This window comes from Notothenia rossii (assembly GCF_949606895.1).
Source record: "Notothenia rossii genome assembly, chromosome: 9".
NCBI classification, from domain to species: domain Eukaryota; kingdom Metazoa; phylum Chordata; class Actinopteri; order Perciformes; family Nototheniidae; genus Notothenia; species Notothenia rossii.
This window is the reverse complement of record NC_136907.1, coordinates 52,264,998-52,290,133: the sequence shown is the minus strand read 5'-3', so window position 1 is coordinate 52,290,133 and position 25,136 is coordinate 52,264,998. Positions and strand designations below refer to the sequence as shown.

At 44.6% G+C, this 25,136-nt stretch overlaps 1 protein-coding gene across 3 annotated transcripts in view; it reads left to right on the top strand.

The window, feature by feature from the left end:
* The window catches only part of slc1a7a (solute carrier family 1 member 7a), a 109,949-nt gene that overhangs the window by 2,272 nt on the left and 82,541 nt on the right, over positions 1-25,136 (top strand). The window contains exon 2 of one of the 3 annotated variants that reach the window (XM_079648010.1): positions 19,965-20,044. In XM_079648010.1, coding sequence (XP_079504136.1) covers positions 20,001-20,044 — 44 coding nt within the window. In that variant the 5' untranslated portion in view covers positions 19,965-20,000. Of the gene's footprint in view, positions 1-19,964; positions 20,045-21,721; positions 22,130-25,136 lie in introns of those variants that run through there. The other 2 variants (XM_079648012.1, XM_079648011.1) reach the window with 2 other exon arrangements.

Here is a 25,136-nt window from a genome sequence, read left to right as displayed (position 1 = left end):
TTTCCCCATAGCTCCTAGGTGGATTTGTCATGGATGTAAAAAAGTTAACATGGATACAGCGTTGGAGGCGGGGTCAGTTCATTTCTATAAAAGTTGCTCAAATGGCCTGACCCGAGAAGAAAAAATAACCAGATCTTTGTAATATATTCCGGAGATCTCCTGCAACCAAGGGGCCCATAGAGTATGCACACTTGCGTCTTCCTTAATGCCCGCCTCCAATGCTCCGTTACGGCCAGTCTGAGTTTGACCGGTGCCAGCAGGGGCCGTGTTGTTAGCATCTGGTTAGCTAGCTGCACTAACGGACATAAGGAGCTGTTTGTTCCACAACAAGCTGGAGGAGAGTCCTCTCCTCTCAGACTGAGAGACTCAGGTGATTAAAAGGACTCTCTGAGGGTTTAGATAGTTAACTTTAGTCTAAGTTATCTCAGTGGGTCTCAAACGGTTTGGTCACAAATTATTCAAAAGATTATTTAAGCGGCACACCTTCATATGATCATTATCGTTATAAAAAAACCAAAAGAATAAAGGAAAAACAGGTATGAAATACTATAGGGCAGTAAAACAAGAATAAAGTTTGAAAGGGGGAGTGATTTGTAAAATATCCATAAAGAAAATGAACATCTGATTACAGTTGTGTTTCATATGGATGTTGAGAGATGTATCCATAGATCTCTTAATGTTGCTCTCAAAGTGCACCAGATTGATGCTTTTAACTTCAATATTTAAAAAAAATCTTAGCAACCCCCCAAACCGCCCTAGAGGAGGTGAGGTCCGCTCCCCACTCGTAAAAAAATAGCACTTTACCCCTGCCTATATGCCGTAAGCCGATTATCGAGCCTTCATTGTAACAGTCGCTGGTGTACTGTGTGATTACAACGGAAGGTGTTCTAGTAGTGCATCCGCCACGGTTAGACTACAATTTTCCATGGGAGGAATACTAAAAGCGCACATCAATACTTTGCCCTGTGCGTTGTTATCATGTTGTGTCGTTACAACAATACATTAGTACAATATAAATAGCAAAAACAGTTAATATAAATACAGTATGACTAAGATAGAAACAGATAGAAAAAAACAAGAGTGAAAATAAATATTTGTCACTTTTTAAAATGGTTGCTCGTGGACATCCTAACCCAAGTCGACTCATATCAATAGACATGAATCCCAATTAGTGTGAGTGTATAAATATTTGACGAGATTTAAAAAAAAAATTGTCACTCAAAATGTTTCAATTTGTAGGAACTGTGGAGCGCTGTTTTCTCCTTTCCTTTCTTAAAGGGATTCTATTGTGCTTTTGGGGGTTCCCCTTTCCTGGAGAGTGTGTTATAGGTTTATGTGCATGTAAATGGTCTGCAAAGGCTAAAATCCCAAAGTTCCTTCCAGAGGGAGTTTCTCTCCCACACACTCCCCCCTGCCTGAACCACCTTCATTGAACTCTTTTGTTGACTTCCATATTATATCACGCAGAACACGCGCAGTTCGTAGGGGCTCATATTAGACTGGGCTCTGGTTTCAGGGTGAACAGAAGTATGAGAAAAATAAAGACCTTTTTTAACATTAAAGTATATGTAAACATGTCACAGTAGAAGCATAAAATACAAATATGAAACCTGACAATGAGCAAAATATGTCCTCTTTAAAAGATTGTTGATTGTGCTAAACTACAAAATAAAGGAAGCATTAAAGCTCCTTGCTTTATTTAGAGAATTAGAACAGCTCCTTTCTTGGCTGCCACTCCTTTGCGTACTTTTCCTAACTCAGGAACCCTCCTCAGCAAAAAAGACTATTTGAATGCAACCCTGGATATCATTTCCATGGATATGAATGGAAAACAGAGGTTTACACGAAGTGGAGTTTTAGCAACTAATAAATGGAAACATTTTCAGGTGGTAACTAGACTCCCATTGGTCAATAACGTGACTCCAGCACCTGCTCTGAATATTTATTCTCACACAACTGCTCTGTGGGCCTTTGCTGTGTGAATCCACAAGGATGCTTGATAACAAAAGGACTGCTAATCGGTCGCTTGTAATCTATTTATGTGGAAAATAATACACACTTGCTCTATGTATACACGTCAAGTAATTAACCAATACAGCTCTTCACGCCTACTAATGTTGTACATTTGTCTATTTTGTTCTTTCTAAAGAAAATTAAAAGTGGAATCTCATGATCAAATATGGGATATGCTTCACTCCCTGTGATGAGAAAAAGATGCATAACAATGCTATGGTATATGAAATAATGTTAATAATTAAAGCACTAGAGCGTTCTCTCATCTAATCATAATTATGATTAGTGGGCAATCACATACCCTGACTGTGTGTTTATGTGCTTAGTTCTGTGTGTCACCACCAACTTGTCCAAAGCTTGTTCTTTATCTGTGTGACACTTAAAAACAGGTCAATATCTCAACAAACCCAGTTGTAGTTTTTTCTGCTGTTATTTACGTCAAGTCAATTGTGCAAATTTTTTCAGGGTTTTTTTGTGGTCTGGAACAATCCGCTGTCCAATTGTTCAGAGAGCTCTCTAATCCAGCCTTAGATGTGAGTCGTGCATCGGTGCCTAATAGGATAGTAGTATTAACCCTGATGACAATACTGCCAGCTGTCGCAGAGCCCCCTGTTGGTCACCAGGAGCACTGTGTTTGGGGGAGTTAGAGAGCCAGAGGGGGAGGTGACTGACAGAGAGATACAGACACAGATAGCCAGAGACAGAGAGAGTGTGAGGCTCTTGTGTAATATTCAGGGAAGCAGTTGGGAGGAGGAACGCAGAAACTCCTGAAGTGCTTTGTTTTTTTTACCACTACCTCTTTGAATCTTCACGCCACTCGGTTAAGAAAACAGTTTTTATTTTATTTTTCACCTTTTCTTTCTAATTTCTTGCTCTCTCAATCCCACCTTCACCTTCACCAGCCTGCGTCCATCTGTCTCTCGACTCACTATTTTCTATTTCCTCTAGAGTGGTGGCGGCTGTTGGCTCTGCGCTGGTTCTATATGGCTGAATAAGCGGTTAAAAGAGGGGTGGGGGGGAGGGCTTGCTCCGGTTGTTTTCTGTGTGAGGGGTGGAGAAGTTGCAGACCGGACCAGGACAAGCAAGAGGAGGAGTTGGTGGAGGAGGATGGCGGTGGCTCTGGGTGAAGTGTGGGGGCGGGTGAAGAATGTCTGCAAACAGAACGGACTGCTCATCCTGTCCGTGCTGGCCGTGGTCATTGGCTGCCTGCTGGGCTTCTTCCTCAGAGGCAAGCGGCTCTCCGAGCAGGTCAGTTTGTTAAAAACACCTGGTGGTGATTGTGAAACCTGGTCTTCCCCCCCACCCACTACCAACCTGCTCCCCGGCCCAACCACCCTACCTTCCCTCTCAAGTGTCCGTGTGTGACCCCCCGACTCCTTAAATGATTCAGACCCTACAACTCCTAATGCAAGAGATTACCCAATTCCCTGCATTCACCTCGACTCCCTGTGCTAAACACCCAGCATTTCCAGTCACTCACAAACATGTCTCTTTGTAATGGCACTGAATTGACTCCCAATCGATCCTCGAAAAACATCCTATAACTAGACCCTAACCTTTACCTTAACCCCAGACCGGATTCTAATTTGACCTCAAAACCCAGCCGGAAAATTAGCTCAGAATTGACTGTTGTCCTACGATGGCAGATAATGAAGTCTCCATATCAATCATTCAACCATCCCCAATACCAGTTATGGCACATACAAGCCCGTCTAATTAAACCATACCATGGATCCACAGTTGCCCCGATAACCAATAAAGTGCAAGGCAGGACGACATAACTACTAGATTGCAAATTTAATTGACTTTGTCGATGATGGCTATTCAATTTCATCCAAGAAACTGCCAGGGTTCTTTCACACTGAAATTGCAAACTAAAGAAATATGCCTTTTTTTATGAGATATGAAGAAAAAACACCACATCAAAATAGTTTGTTTTCTCCTAGAATGGCACTTAATTGGCTCATCCTAAAGCCAATTCGTCTCCTGCGACAGGCAAATTATAATGGAAAATTAAACCCCCAAGAGCAAGTTTTTTTCTGCTTTTCAAAAATGTAAAACAGTATCTCATCAGTCATGCCTATAGCCACGCAAGCTGGACTCTGTGGAAAGAGATTGCCGGTGAGGAGATTACTTGTCAATCACTCACAGAGACAAGTCAACAGCATAGCATACGTGTTCACTTATATAATTCACACATGGCTGGATGGGAAGTGGAATTAAAATGGGTTGAATTCAGAGAACACTAAGAGGCTAAAGATGAAGAGAGAAATTACATTTCTGCATGTAACTGGGTGATTTTAACCTGTTAGAGGTTGTGAGTGCATGTGCTAATTTGTATGAATGATGTTAGATGTGTCGAGGTATTGCAATCAATGTTTGATCATGCCGGTGATGTCCAATTAATTTTATTTTAATTGTATTTATGTGACACACTGGACAACCCAGTCTCACGGCATTTCGTGTTAGTCACGAAATGAATTGAATCTATTGATTCATGTTCACCAACATGATTTAGACTTCCTGGTCATTTTGATCCATGTGTTGATTGATAAAGCACTGCTCTGATACAGCAGCCATCTATTAGATATAAAGCCTATGAGGAGTTGGTGTGCATGTGAGCAAACTTGTACAAGTAGAACATTTTAATCTCCGACAATTGCTTATAGAACTTATAGCGCAGGGTAAGTGTGATGCACCAAAGGTAAAGTAATAACACTGTATCTCCTCATGGTATAGCAGAGCTCTCAAGTCTCACGCATTTGGCGTGAGACACACGCATTTCACTCCATTCACACGCTCACACGCCACACCTTGTATTTCTCACGCAGAGATTTCTTTCCAGGGTACCACCCACCAAGTTGCGCTGCAATTTTGTACTAGTTTGAGACGCGTGCACTCCACTAGCACCCCCCCCCCCCCGTTGACATTCGCGATACAGAGGGCTTCATACTCCACTAGCACCACCCCGACCCCCCCCGACCCCCGTTGACATTCGCGGTACAGAGGGCTTCATGGGAACTTTGAGGGGAGCCAGAAGTTGGAGTACCAAACCCCGCTGCCAAAATCTCACTCTGAACTCTGTTCGAAACTTGAGAGCCCTGGGTATAGGCACCAGCTACAAAATAAAAATAAAATTGTGTACAAGCTGCTGCAAGCAAATGCGAGTCTCCTATCAATTTCATTCGAAGAATATCAGAAAAAGTCTTTAACTGAGAACTTGCCTTCACAATGCTCTCAAAATGGTGACGGCTAAGTTGGCGGCTAGCAGCTAACAATGCTAGCAGTGCAAACAGTGCAAACAAGGGGAAGTGATAACAGTGCTAACTTCAGAGCGAACTGGTAGGTTAGCATAAGGCTTCCGCAACTACGGGACAGTGTTATCTGCATTACCTTGCGAATGAGCACAGTGTGAAGCAGCAGCCATTCGCTCACAATTGGGACAAACGAACAGAATCTCACAAGTGGGAACATGCTAGCATGACTTGAATAGCTTTGTTAACAAAGCACGGAGAATCTTAATTTACACACACACAGAGAAAGGGTTATTAGCTCAAGACTCCATTTCACTCCTAAGTACATTTCCTTATAACATATATGAAGATATGATAGTCTATTAGGCTGGAAACACACCAGGCAGTGGCACAGTGCAGCTCACTACGCTAATTACAATTTTTAGTTGTGCAGGTAGCGTGTTCATGCGAATCAGGCAGAAATAAATTATTGGTAACGTAAGTCGACATGTCACAGGAGCCACACAACTTCTGGCCACAATCTGCATTCAAAAGATAAACTACGCCCAAATTGTATGTATTGAAGGTAAATGAATGTCCGAATGCTGACATCCTTTATTACTCAAGTATAATGTTTATTGTATAACCTAGCTTAATTTCAGATGTTAGCATGCTTACAATAGTTAATTATCATCGAATACAATTTAAGACCTCATGATGGCATCGATCATTGGCATTTATCCACTGTCTTTACCTAATTGTATAACAATCCTCTTGAGTTTGGGTCCATGTGGTGGACCTACTGACAGTCCAACATCCCAACTAGCATGACAAGAAATAGGAACAACCTAAACAGGGTATGATCATTTTATTACCTGCAGCTTAAGTACATTATCTTAGTGCACTTTCAACATCATATTAGCAAAACCTACGAACAAAGTACAACAAGAACATGAAAGAGCTAATTGATTAGCTTTTATGCTAGTAAAACACATCAAGTTAAGCTCTGGTTTGCTTGTCTTTGCCAGTCAATGAGGGTTGAAATAAGTGACAAACTTCTACATATAAGGATTGCAAAGATTAGGGAGAATATGGTTATCCTTTTGTAACTTTGCACCTTTCGGATTTTCTGTCACAAACACAGTGAGCTGGATCAACAAGTTAGCCATGAGATTTGTATATGTTCAGCCGGAAAATAGGAACCAGTGTATCCTTCAACACCATGACTTTGAGGTTAATATAATTAAGTTGCATGAGAAAACAGAATGCTAAATAGAAAAAAACAGCTTTCAATTATGTGTGTAACATGAAGAGGGTTGTAGCGGATACGAGTCTATTGTGGGGGAGCTGGGAAAACAAAGGTTAGGAGGTTCCTGCTCACACTGTGTTCATAAATACAAATTGATAATAATACAATATTGGCGGTTTGTAGCATTGGAGCATACAGGGCGTTCTATTGTTATGCATGCTTGCATATAAACATAGCATTCATGGGATGTGTTGACATTCCGGCAGTGGCTCAGTCAGTAGGGGCTTGGACTGGGAGCCCAGTTCACCTCCTGGGCCTTGCTGAGGTGCCCTTGAGCAAGGCACCGGACAACCGTAATGTGTTGACGCAGACTGGTGATAGATTGCAAACTCCCAATAATATATTCCAATCAGAGAGTAACCAAATAAATCGAATTCTAAAAAAATATCAACAATTCATCAAAGCTGCTTTCCCACTGGACAAAAAACCTACTACTAGCCACTAACATTGAGTGGCGCGGTTACACTCTGGGTTCATTACCAGGACTTGCGGAAGTCACAGGTATTAATAAGTCCCTGCTCCTATCAGTGGTGATGGAAACATGAAAGAGGGTTGCACTGTTTTCAAACATTTTATGACGCGATGCCATGAACTCGGTAGAAAATAAAGCCTCTGTGGACATAAAAAGTAATTTTAGCTCCCTGAATACAAAATGAAACTAAGCTATTTAACAGCATAGATAAAGAACACATTTGATATAAGCTTTAAGAGAAGCAATGGTATTTTAATTGAAGGGGCAAAAGAAATAAAAGTAAATCACAACACGTCTTTGGCAAAAGCAGCTCTGATATATTTAACAGTTTTAAAAATACATTAGTGTGGATTGTTTTGGAAATAATCTTAAATGCTAGGTGCTCAGAAAACATATTTTCAGTCAGAAAGACTTTATCAAGTTAAAAAACTTGGCTTGACTGGCTTATATTTCTCACTATACAGTTAGTGTCTAAAACATCAGTCCAACATATTTAGATTTAATTAAAGGCTGGATGCATGAAAATCACAAATGAAAAGACAACCTTCAGGAAATATGGCGTTTATATTTATAGAAATATGTCACATACATATGCTGCTTATTGACTTTGTGTGTGTGTGCATGTGTTTGTGCGTGTGTGAGTGCGTACACTGAATACTTTTTCATAGCCTGACTTACATCAACAAAATAACAGACTAATGTACCTGCCTCTATTCACACACACACACACACACACACACACACACACACACACACACACACACACACACACACACACACACACAGCCATTTGGCCTAAAAGCTTTGTTATTCCAAAACAAAATCAAAACGCTTTTATTGCTGCCTCATCTGACTGCACAGATGTGCAGTACTTACATTTTTATATTTTTTTATTTCATACTCTTCACCTTTTTTTTGTTTTTATCCTTGTGGATTATTCCCCTAATAAATTACAGTCATGATACAATTTGTTTTTTATTTGAAATTGTACTTTTGTTTGCATAAAGAATACACAGATATTACCTGAATACCTAATTGTATACTAGATCCTTTCTTCATTTTACATTCTTACCTTTTAGCTATTTTGGTTAAATATAAATGAGTAATTGTTCAAATGTTGGATAGCCCATGACATTTTGTTATGCATTTCAAAAGTGTTGTTAAACCAACAATCTATATATTTTGGACTATGTACTATCTTTTGTCATCACCTCCTGTTTTGGGGAACATGTTAACAAACAAAAATACATTAGCATTTGTTTGAATTTAAGTGTTTTGTCACAAGACAGTGTCTGAAATTCACTCTACTTTCAAGGGGTCCTATTGTGCTATTTGGGGTTTTACCTTTCCAATAATGACATCACTATGTCACACTTGTGCTTCTATTGGCTAGCGCTCCAACACATTGTACATGATAGGGGGCGGGACATTCTGAGCGGTTGACCAATAACAACAGAGCTGGCCAGCTAACCAATCAGAGCAGACTTGGCTCTGATTTCAGACAGAGGGTGAAAAGAGGTGCTGGTGGTGAAGGCCATTTTGAAGATTTTATTTTTGGTGCATTTACGCAACCCAATATCCAGTTGGCTGAATAAATCAAATCTAAAAGACACAAACGTGGACACTGTATAAATAGTTATTTGCATTTGCCGGGTTCACAGATTCGATAATAACATAAACCTTAATCATAAATAATCTTTTTTTATACATTATAAATCATGCTTACTGTGATAAGTTTGCAATCTCAAGCAATCACTTTGCTGCATTGCATGTTCACTGGAAACAGTCCAGCACCACGGGAATTACACACATGAAAAAGAAGAAAAAAATCACATGACTAAAACATGATGAAACATGATGACATCACACAGAGACCCTGACACTCCACACAGCAGCATCTGTAATACAGATGAGGGCTCACAGAAAGCATTCAGCACAATAACCAAGCCTTTAATATGGAGAATTATATTCAGAGTTTGTTTTTCATCTCAGTAGGGCTGCTTTTTTGAAGTGTTATGCAAATGCATTATATAATGTGAACGCAGTTTAATATGTTCGACATTGTTTCAATTTCAATAGCGCTGTGACAGATAGTTTCCCTATTTCTAATGAATTTGTGTTCATTATCAGATTGACACGGGTTCTGGGAGAAGTTTCCAGATTCATTCATTTAAATGATCCTGATACAAAAATCTTTAGGGGCTTCATATTTCAACAATTATAATTCTAATGTTTAAAATAAAACAGTTCATAAATCAGGCTCTTACATGAAAAACTGCTTCTCATTCATCAGAATCCATGTTTATTTAGTCCATTCATGCACTAAGAGTGAAACACTTTCTCTTGATGAGTGTTTACGGGCCCATTTGTGAGGTTGTTCTTCTAACTTCAGTGTGTTCATGAACTTTAGGTAACAATTTGAAAGTAACATTGAAGCTAAAAGGATGATGTTCAAGCAACATGTTGATATCTGTTTCTTAGTTCTTGTTCTGACATTCACACACATTTTCCCATCAGAAGCTAACTTTATTTGGATTGCAGCACAAATGCTCTATCTTGCAACATTAAAGATGCCCAATTCTGCTTTTTGGGGGTTCCCTCTCCTGTGGTGTGTTATATAGGTTTTTGTGCATGTAAATGGTCTACACTCACACTTCTATTGGCTAGCGCTCTCACACATTGTACGTGATAGGCTAAGGGGCATGACATCTCTAAGCGGTTGACCAATCACACCAGAGCCGTCCAGCTAACCAATCAGAGCAGATTAGGCTCTGGTTTTAGACAGAGGGTGAAAAGAGGTGCTGCAGCACAGACAGTATGAGAAAAATAAAGAGCTTTTTGAACATAAAAGCATGGAGACATGACAAAATATAAATATATATACCTGAAAATTAGCCTAATAGGGCCCCTTTAATGGGCTATTGATTTGACAATGCTAAACCCTTCCACTGATTTTCATGAAAATGTGACCCACTCACACAGACGTACAAATAGCATATTGATATTGAAAAGAGACTGAAGGCAATTTGAGGACTCTGGCAGACTATTCCAGCAATAAACAGCATAAAAGCTCAAGGCAATTTGGGACGTTGAATGAGCAACAAGAAGCCAGATGGTCAAATACTTTTTCAAAAAACCTAATATGTTTTCATATGAATGCCAGGGTCATTCTTTATATACAACTCACTGCACAGATGTTATCTAACGTTCCATAGCATCTGTCAGAACATTGGCTACAGTATTCAGCAGAGGTGGGGTCAAGTCATTGTTTTGCAAGTCAGAGTCAAGTCTCAAGTCTTTGCCCTCAAGTCCAAGTCAAGTCTCAAGTCAGGATGGGCAAGTTCAAGTCAAGTCCAAGTCCTAAACTTTGACAAAACGAGTCTTAAACAAGTCATTATGTGCTTTTCACCAAATGTAATGACATCGATCAACAGAATAATACTTAATAATTAAACTGCTCTTTATTAGTCACATTCATAATTTAATAATCAATTTTCTCTCTGCTGGTAAAGTAACATGTTTTTTACTATTTTAAGAGGGATAAGTAAGGTAAGGCTACCGTGACGGTTTGATTCAGAAGGAGTTTAATGTATAAGATCCCTGATGTTAAGGTGACCAGAATGTTTATTTCCACTGTGTACAACATGTTATAAGGGACCCACAATCTATCTTTATGCAAGGGATCTTGTGCAGCGAGGCGGTCTTTATGCGGAAAAGAACACCTGAATCTAGATCCCTCTGCAGGTGGTACTTTAAGTATATTTTGATGCTAATACTTTTGTACTTTTACTTTTTATTGTAAACGAGTATTCCTACACTCTGGTACTTTTACTCAAGTACAAGATCTGAACTTTGTCACGATTCTTGTGTTATGTCACGTTTTTAGTTTTGTATGTCTTGTTATGGGTGTTTTGCTGTTCTATTTCGTATATGGCTTCGCCCTCTAAGGCTATCGCCATTGGGTAATCCCCCTGCGCCCCGCGCAGCACTGAAACACTTGTAGTCCACGCCCACCCGCAAGGTGGGCCCCACCGTCGGGCCTCCTTCCGGTATAAATAGGAAGGAGGCCCGGCAATCTGCTCCCTCTTTTTTTCAGCAAACCAGCACAGTTACTGAAGCACAGCAATTGAGAATCATCATGAGCAACAACTGCGTCCGTGATTGTCCCTCATGTGGCTCTGGGTTCATAATGAGTTATGACCTGCAGAGATAAAAGCAGTATGCGAATCCTGCCGGGGGTCAGAGCACGCGTACGCGGCTCTAAACCAGCAGGTAGCATGCACACACTGCGCTCGTCTCCCCATCGGGCGACAGGAAGCGGAGAGCGGACACTCTTGCTGTTGTGGCCGAGGAGGACGATTGGCCCGTCCAGGCTTAAGAGCCCGCGGACGGGGCCTCGGGTCCCTGGGGCAGAGTGCCGGGCAGGAGTCCGAAGCAACTCCTGCCCCGCCTCCCTCCACGGTTCACCGTTCGGTTCTCCCCTCCCTCCTCTCCCCCGGACGGGGGAGACAGAATCGGAGCAGGGTGCCAGCTTGGCGGCCGAACATGCTTTCCCCCTCTCTGTCACCACAGCGCGGCGGCGTCTATTACGGAGACGGCCAGAAAAGTGCTACTGGACGCTCCAATCAGCCCGGACGGGCTGTTCGGACCCCAGTTCCACGCCATGGTGGAGTCCATGAAGACGGCCGCGGAACAGGTGGACGGCATTCGCCAGCATGTACAGCTGGCTCCAGTCGGCTGAGCTGCCACAGCGGCACCAACGCCCGCAGCAGCCGCGGCGTCCACGCCGGCCTCAGGAGGCCGCAAGCGGAGAGCCGCCCACAGCAACCGCCTCGGCGGCTGCAGGGGCTCTGTCCCACGTCTCCGCTCCCCCGCCACCCCAGAGACAGGGTCTCCCGGTGGCGAGTCAAAGGGGAGTGAGGCTCCCTCGCTCCTGGTCTGCTCCGCGAGAGCCTCCGAGGAAGCGGAGCCGGTAATTAAGCCGGCTGCCACTAATCTGTTGATTAAGTAGACAGCAGGGCTCCCTGCAGAAGCCTTCTGGTTTTAACCTATCGGTTAATAAACCTGCAGAGCTCGCGGCATTCCCCTGTCCGAGATACGCCTCCTACACACGGTCATAACCCATGAGCGCCGGTATAACGCCTCATGTGGACAGCACTGCACACACCTCCACTCATCCCCTGAGCGTGTACACGCCTCATGATGACAGCCACCAGCCGGAGTGAAACGCACCGTGTGGAGGTTTCCTCGCAGCCCTTTCGCCTCACGGGCAGCGGCGGCAAGGGCAATGGCGTGGCTCGTCACCATGACGACCATTACAGCACACCACAGAACGGGGGAATGAGCAGTATTCCAGGCTGAGTGCCCCCAGCGGAAGCGCCCGCAGCGCCCGCAGCGCCAGGGCTCGCTGCAGAAGCCTGCCCGTTTTAACCTCGGTTAATAACCTGCAGAGCTCGCGGCATTCCTCTGTCCGAGATACGCCTCATACACACGGTCATAATAAACCCATGAGCGCCGCTATAACGCCTCATGTGGACAGCATTACACATACCTCCATCCATCCCCTGAGCGTGTATGTGCCTCATGATGAGAGTCGGAGTGAGACGCAGCGTGTGGAGGCCCCCGCGCAGCCCGTGGAGGCCCCCGCGCAGCCCGTTCGGTCCAAGCCCACCTGGGGTTGCCTCACGCCCTGTGTAAACCAGCTGCCTATAACCTGTCGGTTGATAGCCAGCAGGGCTCGTTGCTAAAGCCTGGTTTTAACCTGTCGGTTAATAAATTTCAGAGCGTGCTAATTAAGCCGGCTGCCACTAATTTGTTGATTAGTAGACAGCAGGGCTCGCTGCAGAAGCCTGGTTTTAACCTGTTGGTTAATAAACTACAGAGCTCGCAGCATTCCTCTGTCCGAGATACGCCTCGTACACACGGCCTTAATAAACCCATGAGCGCCGTTATAACGCCTCATGTGGGCAGCACTGCACACACCTCCATCCATCCCCTGAGCGTGTACGCACCTCATGATGAGAGTCGGAGTGAAACGCAGCGTGTGGAGGCTTCCTCGCAGGCCTTTCGCCTCACAGTGGTAGCAAGGGCAATGGCATCACAGAGAAGCCAGAACGGGGGAATGAGCAGTATTCCAGGCTGAGTGCCCCCAGCGGCAGCGCCCGCAGCGCCACGGCGCCAGGGCTCGCTGCAAGAAGCCCGCTGGTTTTAACCTATCGGTTAATAACCTGCAGAGCTCGCTAATTAAGCCGGCTGCCACTAATCTGTTGATTAATTAGACAGCAGGGCTCGCTGCAGAAGCCTGCCGGTTTTAACCTCGGTTAATAACCTGCAGAGCTCGCAGCATTCCTCTGTCCGAGATACGCCTCCTACACACGGTCATAATAAACCCATGAGCGCTGTTATAACGCCTCGTGTGGACAGCACTGCACACACCGCCATTCATCCCTTGAGCGTGTACACGCCTCATGATGAGAGCCAGAGTGAAACGCAGCGTGTGGAGGCTCCCTGGCGTGGCTCGTTGCCATGACGACCACAGAACATCTCGAGCATGTGCGCCCGCTCTTAGAGTGTTTCTCAGATTGGCAGCGCGTGTGTCTGATGGACAGATGGATGAGCAGGTTGATCAGCAGAGGATACGTCCTGCAGTTCGGCTCTCTCCGCAAAGTTCAATGGGATACAGGAAACACTCATGTCCTCCCAGAAGCTATGTCTTGCGCTCCAATCCGAGCTGCTGGAACTCCTGTTGAAAGAGGATATTTCCAGGGTTCCTCAAAGGGAGGAAAATCAGGGGTTTTCACTCCCGTAATTTTTCTAATCCCGAAAAAGACTGGGGGAATGAGACATCCTCGATCTGTCAGTATTCCACATGCTGACAATCAAACAGGTGCTGGAATGTTTTCACCAGGACGACTGGTTCACTTCCACCTGAAGGATGCATACTTCCACGTACCCATCATCCCGAAACACAGGAAATTCCTGCGTTTTCCATTCAGGGAATATCAGACCAGACAATCGTCTGCCGTTCGGATATTTCCTGGCTCTTGGCATTTGTGTAGAGAAGGCTGGAGCCACTACACAGAGGAGGGATGAGAGTGTGGTTTTTCTCTGGACGACCTGCTATTTGCTGGCTCGCTCCAGGGAGGAAGTCGCTTTACAGACGGTACATCTCGTATATCATCTGTCAAAGCCTGGGTTTCATAATAAATTGGAAGAAGAGCTGTCCTCTTCCCTCTCAGACAATCGTTTATCTGGGAGTAGAGTTAAACTCAGCCAGCATGAGAGCGCGACTCTCGCGGCAGCGAGGTGAGGAACTGACAGCTCTCCTCCGGCGTGTCACAACCCACACAGCCCTTTCCGTGACGCAGCTGCTCGGCGTTGGCGTCAGCTGGTCACGTGATGATCCCCTTGGGTCTCTTCCAACAGGGGGACACTCCAGAGGTGGTTCATTTGCTGCAGAAGCCTGCTGTTTTAACCTATTGGTTTATAAACTGCAAAACTCGCGGCATTCCTCTGTCCCAGATATGCCTCCTACACACGGTCATAATAACCCACGAGCACCGTTATAACGCCTCGTGTGGACAGCATGCACACATCTCTCATCCCCTGGGCGTGTACATGATGAGAGACGGAGTGAAATGCAGCGGGTGGAAACTCCCTCGCAGCCCTTTCGCCTCACGGGCAGCGGCGGCGATGGCGTGGCTCGTCACCATGACGACCATTACGGCACTTCACAGAGAAGTCTCTCCCCCCAGCAGTTCCATGGGATACAAGAAACACTCCTGTCATCCCAGGAACAGTGTCTTGCGCGGTTTTTACCCCCGCTATTTTCCTAAATCTCCTCTGTCCTGTGCGCGCGCTGTCTTGCTATGTGGCACGCACGGCTGCCTTGCGCCATTCTCAGCGCCTGTTTGTGCACTATAGAGAGCGCTCGATCGGGCAACCTCTGTCTGCACAACGGCTGTCACACTGGCTGTGTGAGGCTGTGTCACAGGCATGTCTCCTCTGGGGTGGAGGCCCCGGAGAACATCAATGCACACTCCACCAGAGGAATTTCCTCCTCCACGGCTAAGCACGGAGGAATGTGGAGTGGAAGATATTTGCACGGCTGCATCTTGGTCTTCCCCCTGTTCGTTTATTCATTTTTATTTGAGGGATGTCTCCCATTCCTCTCTGACACACCCTGTACTGGGTGTCCTGTCGGAGTGAGTGACGTCAGGGAGCCAGCTGTGCACCTCTCTCCTGCCTCTCGGCACGCGGAGAGCGGCCCTTTTTCCCTCTTATAGGAGGGATGTTCCTTTTTCCTCTGACACACTTTGTACGGAGTGCCTGGTCAGAGTGAGTGACGTCAGGGATCCAGCTGGGTGCTCTCCTACCTGTCTGACAAGCAGAGAACTGCTGTTCCCCCTCTATGATCGCTGTACAAGGTGGGACCTTTGTCTCTACTTTCTCACAGCGGCCGGTATGTATTGTTCCCAGCCTTCACCCCGTCGGGAAGATCGGCATGTTTTGCTATGTTCCAGGCACGGTGATGCGCCATTACGCATGGCACAACAGGCATGGGGTGTTATTTAGCAGGTGTGTCTGTGCTTCTAGTGCCGGACGGACCCAGTGGGGCGCAGACTACATCATGCTTCGCCCTTAACCCAATAGCGATAGCCTTAGAGGGCGAAGCAATATACGAAATATAACTGAGGTTACCTACTGTAACCCCAGCTTCTATGAGTAAATGGCGCAGCCCTCTAAGTGCTGGGCCCCACTGGCTCTACGAATAGCTGAAGAAAGGTTATTTGGTATGGGAGCAGATTGCCGGGCCTCCTTCCTATTTATACCGGAAGGAGGCCCGAGGGTGGGGCCCACCTTGCGGGTGGGCGTAGACTACAAGTGTTTCAGTGCTGCGCGGGGGCGCAGGGGGATTACCCAATAGCGATAGCCTTAGAGGGCTGCGCCATTTACTCACAGAAGCTGGGGTTACAGTAGGTAACCTCAGTTCTCCCTGTCATGTTTTCCTCCTTGTGTATTGTCTGGTCCTTCTCCCTGTGTTTTCCTCCTTGTATATTGTCTGGTCCTTCTCCCTCTGTTTTCCTCCCTGTCGTTAGTTTCCCTGGTGTGTCTAATTGTCTGATTGTGTTCACCTGTACCTCTTTTGTGTCTCCTGTGCTCATCATCACCAGCCCCGCCCCTGATTGTTTGCACCTGTGTCTTGTTGTCATGTGTTTAAATTCCCCTGTCTCCCAGTGTTCAGTGTCAGTTCGTCTTATCTCTTGCCATGGTCAGGTCTATTCTCTCTGTGCTCTTGAAAAGTTTTGTTCCTCACCACGTGAGCGATTTTCATTTTGTTCTCAATTTTTTGTCATCTCAATCTGAGATTAGTTAGTGACCATTTTTTGTTCATCGTGTTTTGGAAAAATAAAGTATCTTACCAATACTTTACCTCTGTCTCCCGGGTCGTGCAATTGGGTCCTACCTCCTGAGTGCCTGAGTTCTTAACAGAACGAACTGACCATTATGGACCCAGCCGACCCAAGAACGCTTCATGCCGCCCTGTCAGCACGAGGCGAGAAGATTTATCGCCACGGGGAACAGCTGGGCACAGCCGCCCAGGAAATAAAAGAGCTGGTAGGACGCCAGGCAGATTTTCAAGAAAACATCTCTACACAGATGCAAAAACTGGCTGCACAGATTAATCATTTGTTCACTCACCTACGAGTGAACACCTACTGCTCCAGTACCGGCTCCATCAGCCATGGTTCCGGCTTCACTACCGGCCCCAGTAGCCATGGTCCCGACTCCAGTTTCGGCTCCAGTACTGGCTCTTCGGCCGAAGCCAGTTTCCTGTGTGTCTCAAGTTCCTTCTCAGGTCCCCTCTCAAGTCTGCTCTCAATTCTCCTCTCGAGTCCCCTCTCAAGTTCCTTCTCAGGTCTCCTCTCAAGTCACCTCTCAAGTCTCCTCTCAAGTTCCCTCTTAAGTCACCTCTCGAGTTCCTTCTCAGGTCTCCTCTCAAGTCTCCTCTCGAGTCCCCTGTCAAGTTCCTTCTCAGGTCCCCTCTCGAGTCTCCTCTGGAGTTCCCTCTCAAGTTTCCTCTGGAGTCCTTTTTCAAATCATCTCTCGATTGCCCTCAAGTCACCTCTCAAGTCACCTCTCGAGTTCCCTCTCAAGTCCCTACCCAATGTCCTGGTCTGTTGGAGGTTCCACTGGGGGTCCTGCCAACTCCATGTCCTGTCCCGTTGGAGGTGCAGCCGACACCGTTTTCGTCGGGGGTCCTGCCAACTCCATGTCCTGTCCCGTTGGGGATCCCACCGACTACTCTTCTGCCGGGGGTCCTGCCAACCCTGTGTCCTGTGCCGTTGGAGGCACCGCCGACTACTCTTCTGCCGGGGGTCCTGCCAATCCTATGTTCTGTGCCGTTGGAGACCCCGCTGACTACTCTTCTGCCGAGGGTCCTGCCAACCCTATGTCCTGTGCCGTTGGAGACCCCACCGACTACTCTTCTGCCGGGGGTTCTACCAACCCTATGTCCTGTGCCGTTGGAGACCCCGCCGACTACTCTTCTGCCGGGAGGCCTTCCAATCCTATGTTCTGTGCTGTTGGAGGTCCAGCCGACACCTGTTTTGTCGGGGGTCCTGCCAACTCCATGTCCTGTCCCGTTGGAGGCCCCGCCGACTACTCCTCTGCCGGGGGTCCTGCCAACTCCATGTCCTGTCCCGTTGGGGGTCCCACCAACTACTCCTCTGCCGGGGGTCCTGCCAACCCTATGTCCTGTCCCGTTGGGGGTCCCGCCGACACCTGTCCCGCAGAGTTTCCTGCCAACACCGTGTCCTGTCCTGTTTTGGGTCCCATCGACACCAGCCCTTGCTCCGTCGTGGGTCCCACTGACACCAGCCCAGGTTCCGTCCAGGGTCTCGTCTACGCCTGACCCGCCAGAGGTTCCACCAGCTCCTGCCCGTCCTTGTGCCCGGCCTCCTGAGTTCCCAGAGGTTTACGCCCTCGAGCCCGGTCTCCTGAGTTCCCCAGCCGAGGGCTCCACCATGAAATCTGCCTTGCCCCCGGGCCGTCCTCCTGAGAACTCCATCATGGGCTCTGCCTTGCCCCCGGGCCGTCCGCCCGAGAACTCCATCATGGACTCTGCCTTGCCCCCGGACCGTCCGCCCGAGACACCCATCATGGACTGTGCTTCGCCTCTGGGTTGTCGTCCCGGACCCGTCCTCTGGACCCCCTCCACCCACCCTTTTGGATATTTTGGATGGTTTTTTTTGGACGTCTGGAATCCGTCCCTTGAAGGGGGGGGGGGGGTGTTCTGACACAATTCTTGTGTTATGTCACGTTTTTTGTTTTGTCTGTCTTGTTATGGGTGTTTTGCTGTTCTCCCTGTCATGTTTTCCTCCTTGTGTATTGTCTGGTCCTTCTCCCTGTGTTTTCCTCCTTGTGTATTGTCTGGTCCTTCTCCCTGTGTTTTCCTCCTTGTGTATTGTCTGGTCCTTCTCCCTGTGTTTTCCTCCTTGTGTATTGTCTGGTCCTTCTCCCTGTGTCTTCCTCCTTGTATATTGTCTGGTCCTTCTCCCTGTGTTTTCCTCCCTGTCGTTAGTTTCCCTGGTGTGTCTAATTGTGTTCACCTGTACCCCTTGTGTGTGTCTCCTGTGCTCATCATCACCAGCCCCTGATTGTTTTCACCTGTGTCTTGATTAGTTTTTGACCATTTTTTGTTCATCGTGTTTTGGAAAAATAAAGTATCTTACCAATACTTTACCTCTGTCTCCCGGGTCGTTCAATTGGGTCCTACCTCCTGAGTGCCTGAGTTCTTAACAAACTTCTCCCACCTCTGATAATAAGTCCTGAGTGGTTACCAAAAAAAAACCCTGCTCTGAAGGTTATTTTCATTTTACAAATCCTGCACTCAGCTTTGCTTTCTCCAATATTACTGAAATGCAGCCAGATGCTGCTTATTTTTTCGATTTTCGCTAATTTCTTGACTTTTTCCGACGCGCTTGCATTTAAATCAGTCTCCCTGTCGCTCTGTGTAGCTGGCCTGTACCACTACACCTGCTGTCTTTGGAGCATCTGCCCCCCACCCTTCTTTCACATAATGGTATGATCCTAGTGTGTCCTCGCATATGATTGGCTGCATGGTGGCCCAGCTAAATAAAGACACGCCCCTGCCTGCAAGGACTCTCAACAAGAGTAGAAGCGTCTGAAGATTCTGCTCTCCCCGACTGGAGTCTGCTCTTCTAGCGGCATCTCGCGATCGGCGTGTTGGAGACCTCTGAATTAAATGATCAAGTCACCTCAAGTCAGAAGGCTCAAGGTCAAGTCCTGAGTCATTGGTGTTCAAGGTCGAGTCGCAAGTGTTTTGTGATGTTGTCGAGTCCAAAGTCATCAAATTGGTGACTCGAGTCTGACTCGAGTCCAAGTCATATGACTCGAGTCCACACCTCTGGTATTCAGCGCTGCAACAGATTCTTTTTTGAAAATAAGAGGTCTGCTTTCATTTTGCAATATTATAAGATGCTTTGTATGATAAAACCTAATTATTGGCAGCAATTCAATGATCTCTCCTGGATGAGCAGTAAAAGGTTGCATGACATTGATTTGTATCTACCTCAGTGCATTTATTTACTGGGTATGTGGGATATGGGTCATCCAGTTCAGGGATGTCAAACTTAAAAATATATGTATATTAGACAAATGGATAGTGCCAAGGATTGACCCCTGTGGAACACCAATCTATACAGTCAGAAATTAAAATCATGCAAAGTGAAACCTGTTTTTTCAATGTTTCTAGTTTCATAGTGGCACACTAATTGGTTGACAACTTGCTGTGAAAAACACAGTACAATACACATCAAGCTTATATTGCAAGTTACTGAAGTAAGCAAAAACATTTACGCATGTTTTTCTGTATAACCCTGTGTTACAGTGTGTTTTTCTCTGACACCTGCAGGAGGTGAAGTACTTCCAGTTTCCTGGAGAGCTGCTGATGAGGATGTTGAAAATGTTGATTTTGCCCCTCGTCGTATCCAGGTATGAGCAATATAGCAACACACACACAAAGACACACACACACACACACACATATAATGTGTGAGCCGATTGACAGACTTGATTAAAGATTGACAATATTTTCAGGAAGAAAGTAGATTTTCTCACAAAAAATACATTTATTCTGTGACAAACAAATAATCTATGCACATTGATTTTCCAATCACTAACCCCTGTTGCATTGATGTTTACAATTTGGCTGTGTTGCATTCTTTATGCTGAAATTATTTGAACCAAACCTGCACAGGACAGATCTGCAATCATTCACCTCCACCCACATACATATAAAGAAGGGCTTGTTCCAATGTGCTTCACAATCTATTTGCAGATAGTATATGATTTCCACTGGCAGTATTGTTGCTTTGAAAATGTACTTTCCGAGATACTAGGGCTACAGTCCTCACCTTTTCTTTTTGATTAGATGAAACATAAAATGTCAGCAGCATGGGAGCTATGGCACGTGCACACATAGACATCAAAGTGGGCTTGAGCCCCTCCCCTTTTTCTTCCTCCAGAGAAAGGGCCCTTTTAAAAAAAAAAAAAAAGAATATATATCTACTGCTGTTTGCACTCAGTTTCCCTTTCCAAAAATATATTATATATATATATTATATATATTATACATTATACTCCTCACCTGTTTATTTAGTCTGTGCTTTTTCCTTGGTCAGTGCCAGTTCATCTTGTCTGTATAGCAGAAAGTGCTCCATGTTACTCTCCTGACGTAAGCTATTGTTCTAGCTGCTTGGCATTTGTACCAACCTAATTGATTGTTTTTTGTAGCTTCTTTAATAGTTTTCCGCCAACTTAGTTGGTTGTTTTTCATTGCTTCCAGTCAGTACATATTTTGATCATTACCTGTTTTATTTTTACCTTTTGGATTCAACGCTTGACTAAAGATCTTTTTGCCTGGTTGTGCTCTTGAGTCCTATTTTTTGCTCGTGCCCGTACTTGTGTTTGAAATTACCAAGGCATTGCAGGTGAAAAGGATAAAACAAAAAACAAACAAAAAAATATATCACCTCACAACTTCCCCAGATAGTTACTTACGTCAAGTCAGTATTTTCCCCTGAAATGTTATGTTTAAATGCAGATTAGCTTTAAATCTATAGATGAATTCAGACATGCAGTAAAACGAACACCATATGTCTTTTTTGGAAGTTTTCTTTCCATTAGAGTGAAAGAAAACATGGGACCAAAATAACACAATTTACAAGTAGATGAAAAAACGATCTTTTCACCTGTAATGTCCTGCCTTATAAACAGTAACTTCATAATTTTGATTGTTGCCTGCTCATTTAATAACTTTTAATTTGACTAGTTTGTTGTCTGCTCTTGTGCATTGTGAATACTAAAGAAGACCATTGTCTCTGTGTTAACTGATTATTTTTGTAGAATTGTGTTGAGTATTAAACAATTGCAGTGGCGGCCGGCCCATAGGGGCGCTAGGGGCGCCGCCCCACCTCTTGCCACATGAAAAATGAAAATAAAAAATATATTAATATATATATATATATATATATTTATTTTTTTAATGAACAAGGTAAATATTATATATAATTGGTATCAGTAAAATGTATAATCTACAATAAAATATCGTTTAAAATTGTGTTACGATGTCTAAAGTTACTGATAAGTCACATGTTTCCTGCCTGGCCTTGCCATGTACCATTACCCTCTCTCTCTCTCGTCGTCTGGGCGCTAAGATAGGAGCCCTCAACCAGTGCAGCAGCAGCCACTAGCAAGCTGACTGTTGCTATCTTTAAACTATGCTGCCAAAACATAATTTCAGCCAATCAGCGTCGTCAAATCTGATGGTCACAGGGCGCCTACGTCAGCGCCCGGTGCAGTCTGTGAGTTGTTTGGACTCGTATCCAAGGAGACAAAACAGGAAGCTGTCAATCACTCTGGAAGCTATCATTAGCAGCTAATGAAAACTTCGTTTTTGACATAAAAATTGAATTATGGATTATCAATACTTTTTCAAAGTGACAGACACATTGGATTAACCTATGGATTAACCTTCAGCCGCGTTTCTCTCGTTTTTGATCAGAATAACAGCAAAAGGTGAGCATATCTCCGTGTTTTGCTACCTAAAGCTACGTCGTGTGATGTCTGTATTTGCTTCCCCTGTTGCAAGTTCTGATCGCTCAGTGATGATCCTTATATTTCTAGAATCTGTGGAATCTCAGCTTGTTAGTATAAGCGTGTTTGTGCATATCCGAGTCAGTACTAGTTGGACTTCTACCACAAGTAGGCTACTATGAAGTTATTTTACTGTGTACTTTTTAAGTTATTCTCTGTCAAACTCCTGTGGCAGAAAATCATTTTATCTCTCATAAAATATATATATATATATAATATATGATTTAAAACTGTAATCAGAGCCCTCTCATCTGAGCTCTGTTACACACACACACACACACACACACACACACACACACACACACCCCACCCACACACACACACACCCAAGGGGCTATTAAGCCCCTTTAAGGAAATTGAAGGGGCTTCACACAAGATATAAACAAAATCAATCAATCAATCAATGTTTATTTATATAGCCCAATATCACAAATGTTACATTTGTCTCAGTGGACTTCACAGTTTGTACAGAATATCAGTATGACAATCCGACACCCTCTGTCCTTAGACCCTCACATCGTACAAGGAAAAACTTCCGGAGAAAACCCACAGTTTAAAGGGGAACATGGGAGAAACCTCAGGGAGAGCAACAGAGGAGGGATCCCTCTCCCAGGACGGACAGACGTGCAATAGATGCCGTGCGTAAAAAAGAAACACATAAAAAGAGGATTTAAGTTTACGGAAGAATAGAATAAAAGGCATCAATTAGATAAACTTGTTAAATAGGGCTTAGGCAGGATTTACAATGGAGGGCATATGCATGCGTAGCTCCACATTTATTTTTTATGAAATGCAGAATATAAGCCTCAATTCAAAAAGGCCAGAGTAATGAATTAGATATCAAAACCACAAAACATCCTTGAGGAACTTTTAATGGGAAAATACTTGAATGCATTCAACATCCTAGAACAATTAAAGTGTGAGAATTTAAATTAAAGTAAAATGATCAATTCCATTAGTTTGAAATCATGTTTTCTCCATTCAGTGAATTATGCATAGCCCATAGGATTTAATTCCCCAGCTGTATGGTGATTATTGTAAATGAAAAGCACAAACTAGATTATTTTTATTTATAATTTTCATTTTCTTTACACTGCGCACAATTACCTTTTTCAACATGTAAGATTAAATGGTAATGTAGAAGTGCACCTGTTGCCCTTTTATAGCTTTGGATGCGATCACAGAAGCTTGCAGCATGCCAGATTCCCCTGTTAGACTATTTTAGGCCCAAAGCTCTCAGTTGCCTGCAAGAGGTCAGCGATGGCCACCAAACCAAAAAAAGCCTCCCAAAACAAATCATGAGAAACGCACCGGTTACATGCTGGGTGCTTTGTGCAATAAGCTACTTACAATCTATGCAACAGCAAAGGCTGGATGAGAAGTTAATCTTTTAACCCCCTCCGTCACTCTGTGTCTCTCTATCTCTGCGATTTGTGTCAGTTTTCTTTCATGTTTCTCTTTCTGTCTTTTTAATTTTTGAACATAAAAGGCAAAAGGTTAAAGATTTATTTTTGCCGAGGCCAACACTCCCAATTTCAAGGATTGAGAGCAGGAGACAACCTGAGCGCAGGTTTTGCTGCCGAACGTGGGGCAAGTGACGGCAAGAGACGTTAATTACAACTAATCTGAGACATTGCATGCAGGCGGTGGGCCAAAACGCCATCAAGTTAAACACATCACCTCAGCCCACGGTAATATATATAGCGACCAGGGCAACCACCCAGCAGGCTGCGGGAGCTCCTGTGTAATCCGAAACACACTCAATGTTCTTGGTGCCTGCCTGTGACTCAATGGAGGCAATAACATATAATGAGGGTGGTGCGTTAGTACTGATGTGCTTGTCTTTGCAACCCTCTGCACACATCGATCCATTCTTGGTCAATATGCTGCTTTCCTTTCTCTGTATTTCTCTTTTGCCATGCCAAATGATGACAATAGAGAGTATTTCTAACGGGATTCACAGACCGGCTGGTTGACTGGGTGCATGGTACAGTAGGGCTTATCTAGGGGTGAATATCCTCCCCAGCCCTATTGCTTGTCTGTCCCCATTTTTTCCCTACCTTCCAGCGCCATCTGCGCACCAGCCAAAGCAGAAACCAGATTATCCCATGAACGCGTCATGCCGAATCAATTGCCACTCCACTGACTGCCTTCTTATATTGCAGTGTACTTTTTGGAAATATAACCACCTTTAAATAGAAGTAAAATTTGTAAAACATAGATATTTCTTCTGGTTTGTACTGTCGTTTATGATTAAAGAAAGCATTGACATTTTGATAAATCCCTTCAAAGCTCTTATTTACAAATTATTTGGCTGAGATCTGAAGGTCAAAAGGTGAAGAGGAATTGAATGATATGCAGCAGGCTACACATGGCTGATCCAAACCATATGAAGAGCGCTCATCCTCTGATGGTGAGAAGTTACCGAGGTGTAAATGAGTCCTCCTTGATTACGATGGAGAAACAGTGGACACGAGTGCCTATTTCAAGAGTTGTCCTAGAGAGCCTAATTCCAGGGAAAGTCTGTGTGTCCATTTGACCCTTGGATTGTTCTCAGTCTGTCTCTCGTGTCTTTAAGCTCAAAACTCAGTCACACACATCGAGGAAGCGATAATTAGCAGGGAAGATGTGCGCTGCCAACAGATTTGAGTGGGCATATCCTGCTGTTTGTGTACAGTTTCTAGAAATAAGAATATGATATAGTCTGAAACAGGTTTTATTTTGAATATGAATTGAAGTGTTCTCCTTTCAGAAATGACAGTAAAGATATGGTAGTTATACAACCGTGTATGTTTTGGTTTGCTTCCACAAGTAACACTTTAATTAAAATGTTCATGGTGGAAAATTATGTATGCGGTGTACAGCCTCTTCCAAGGATAGAAAACATTATTTAGCATCTATGATATTTGTGGTATTTCTAATTAAGATG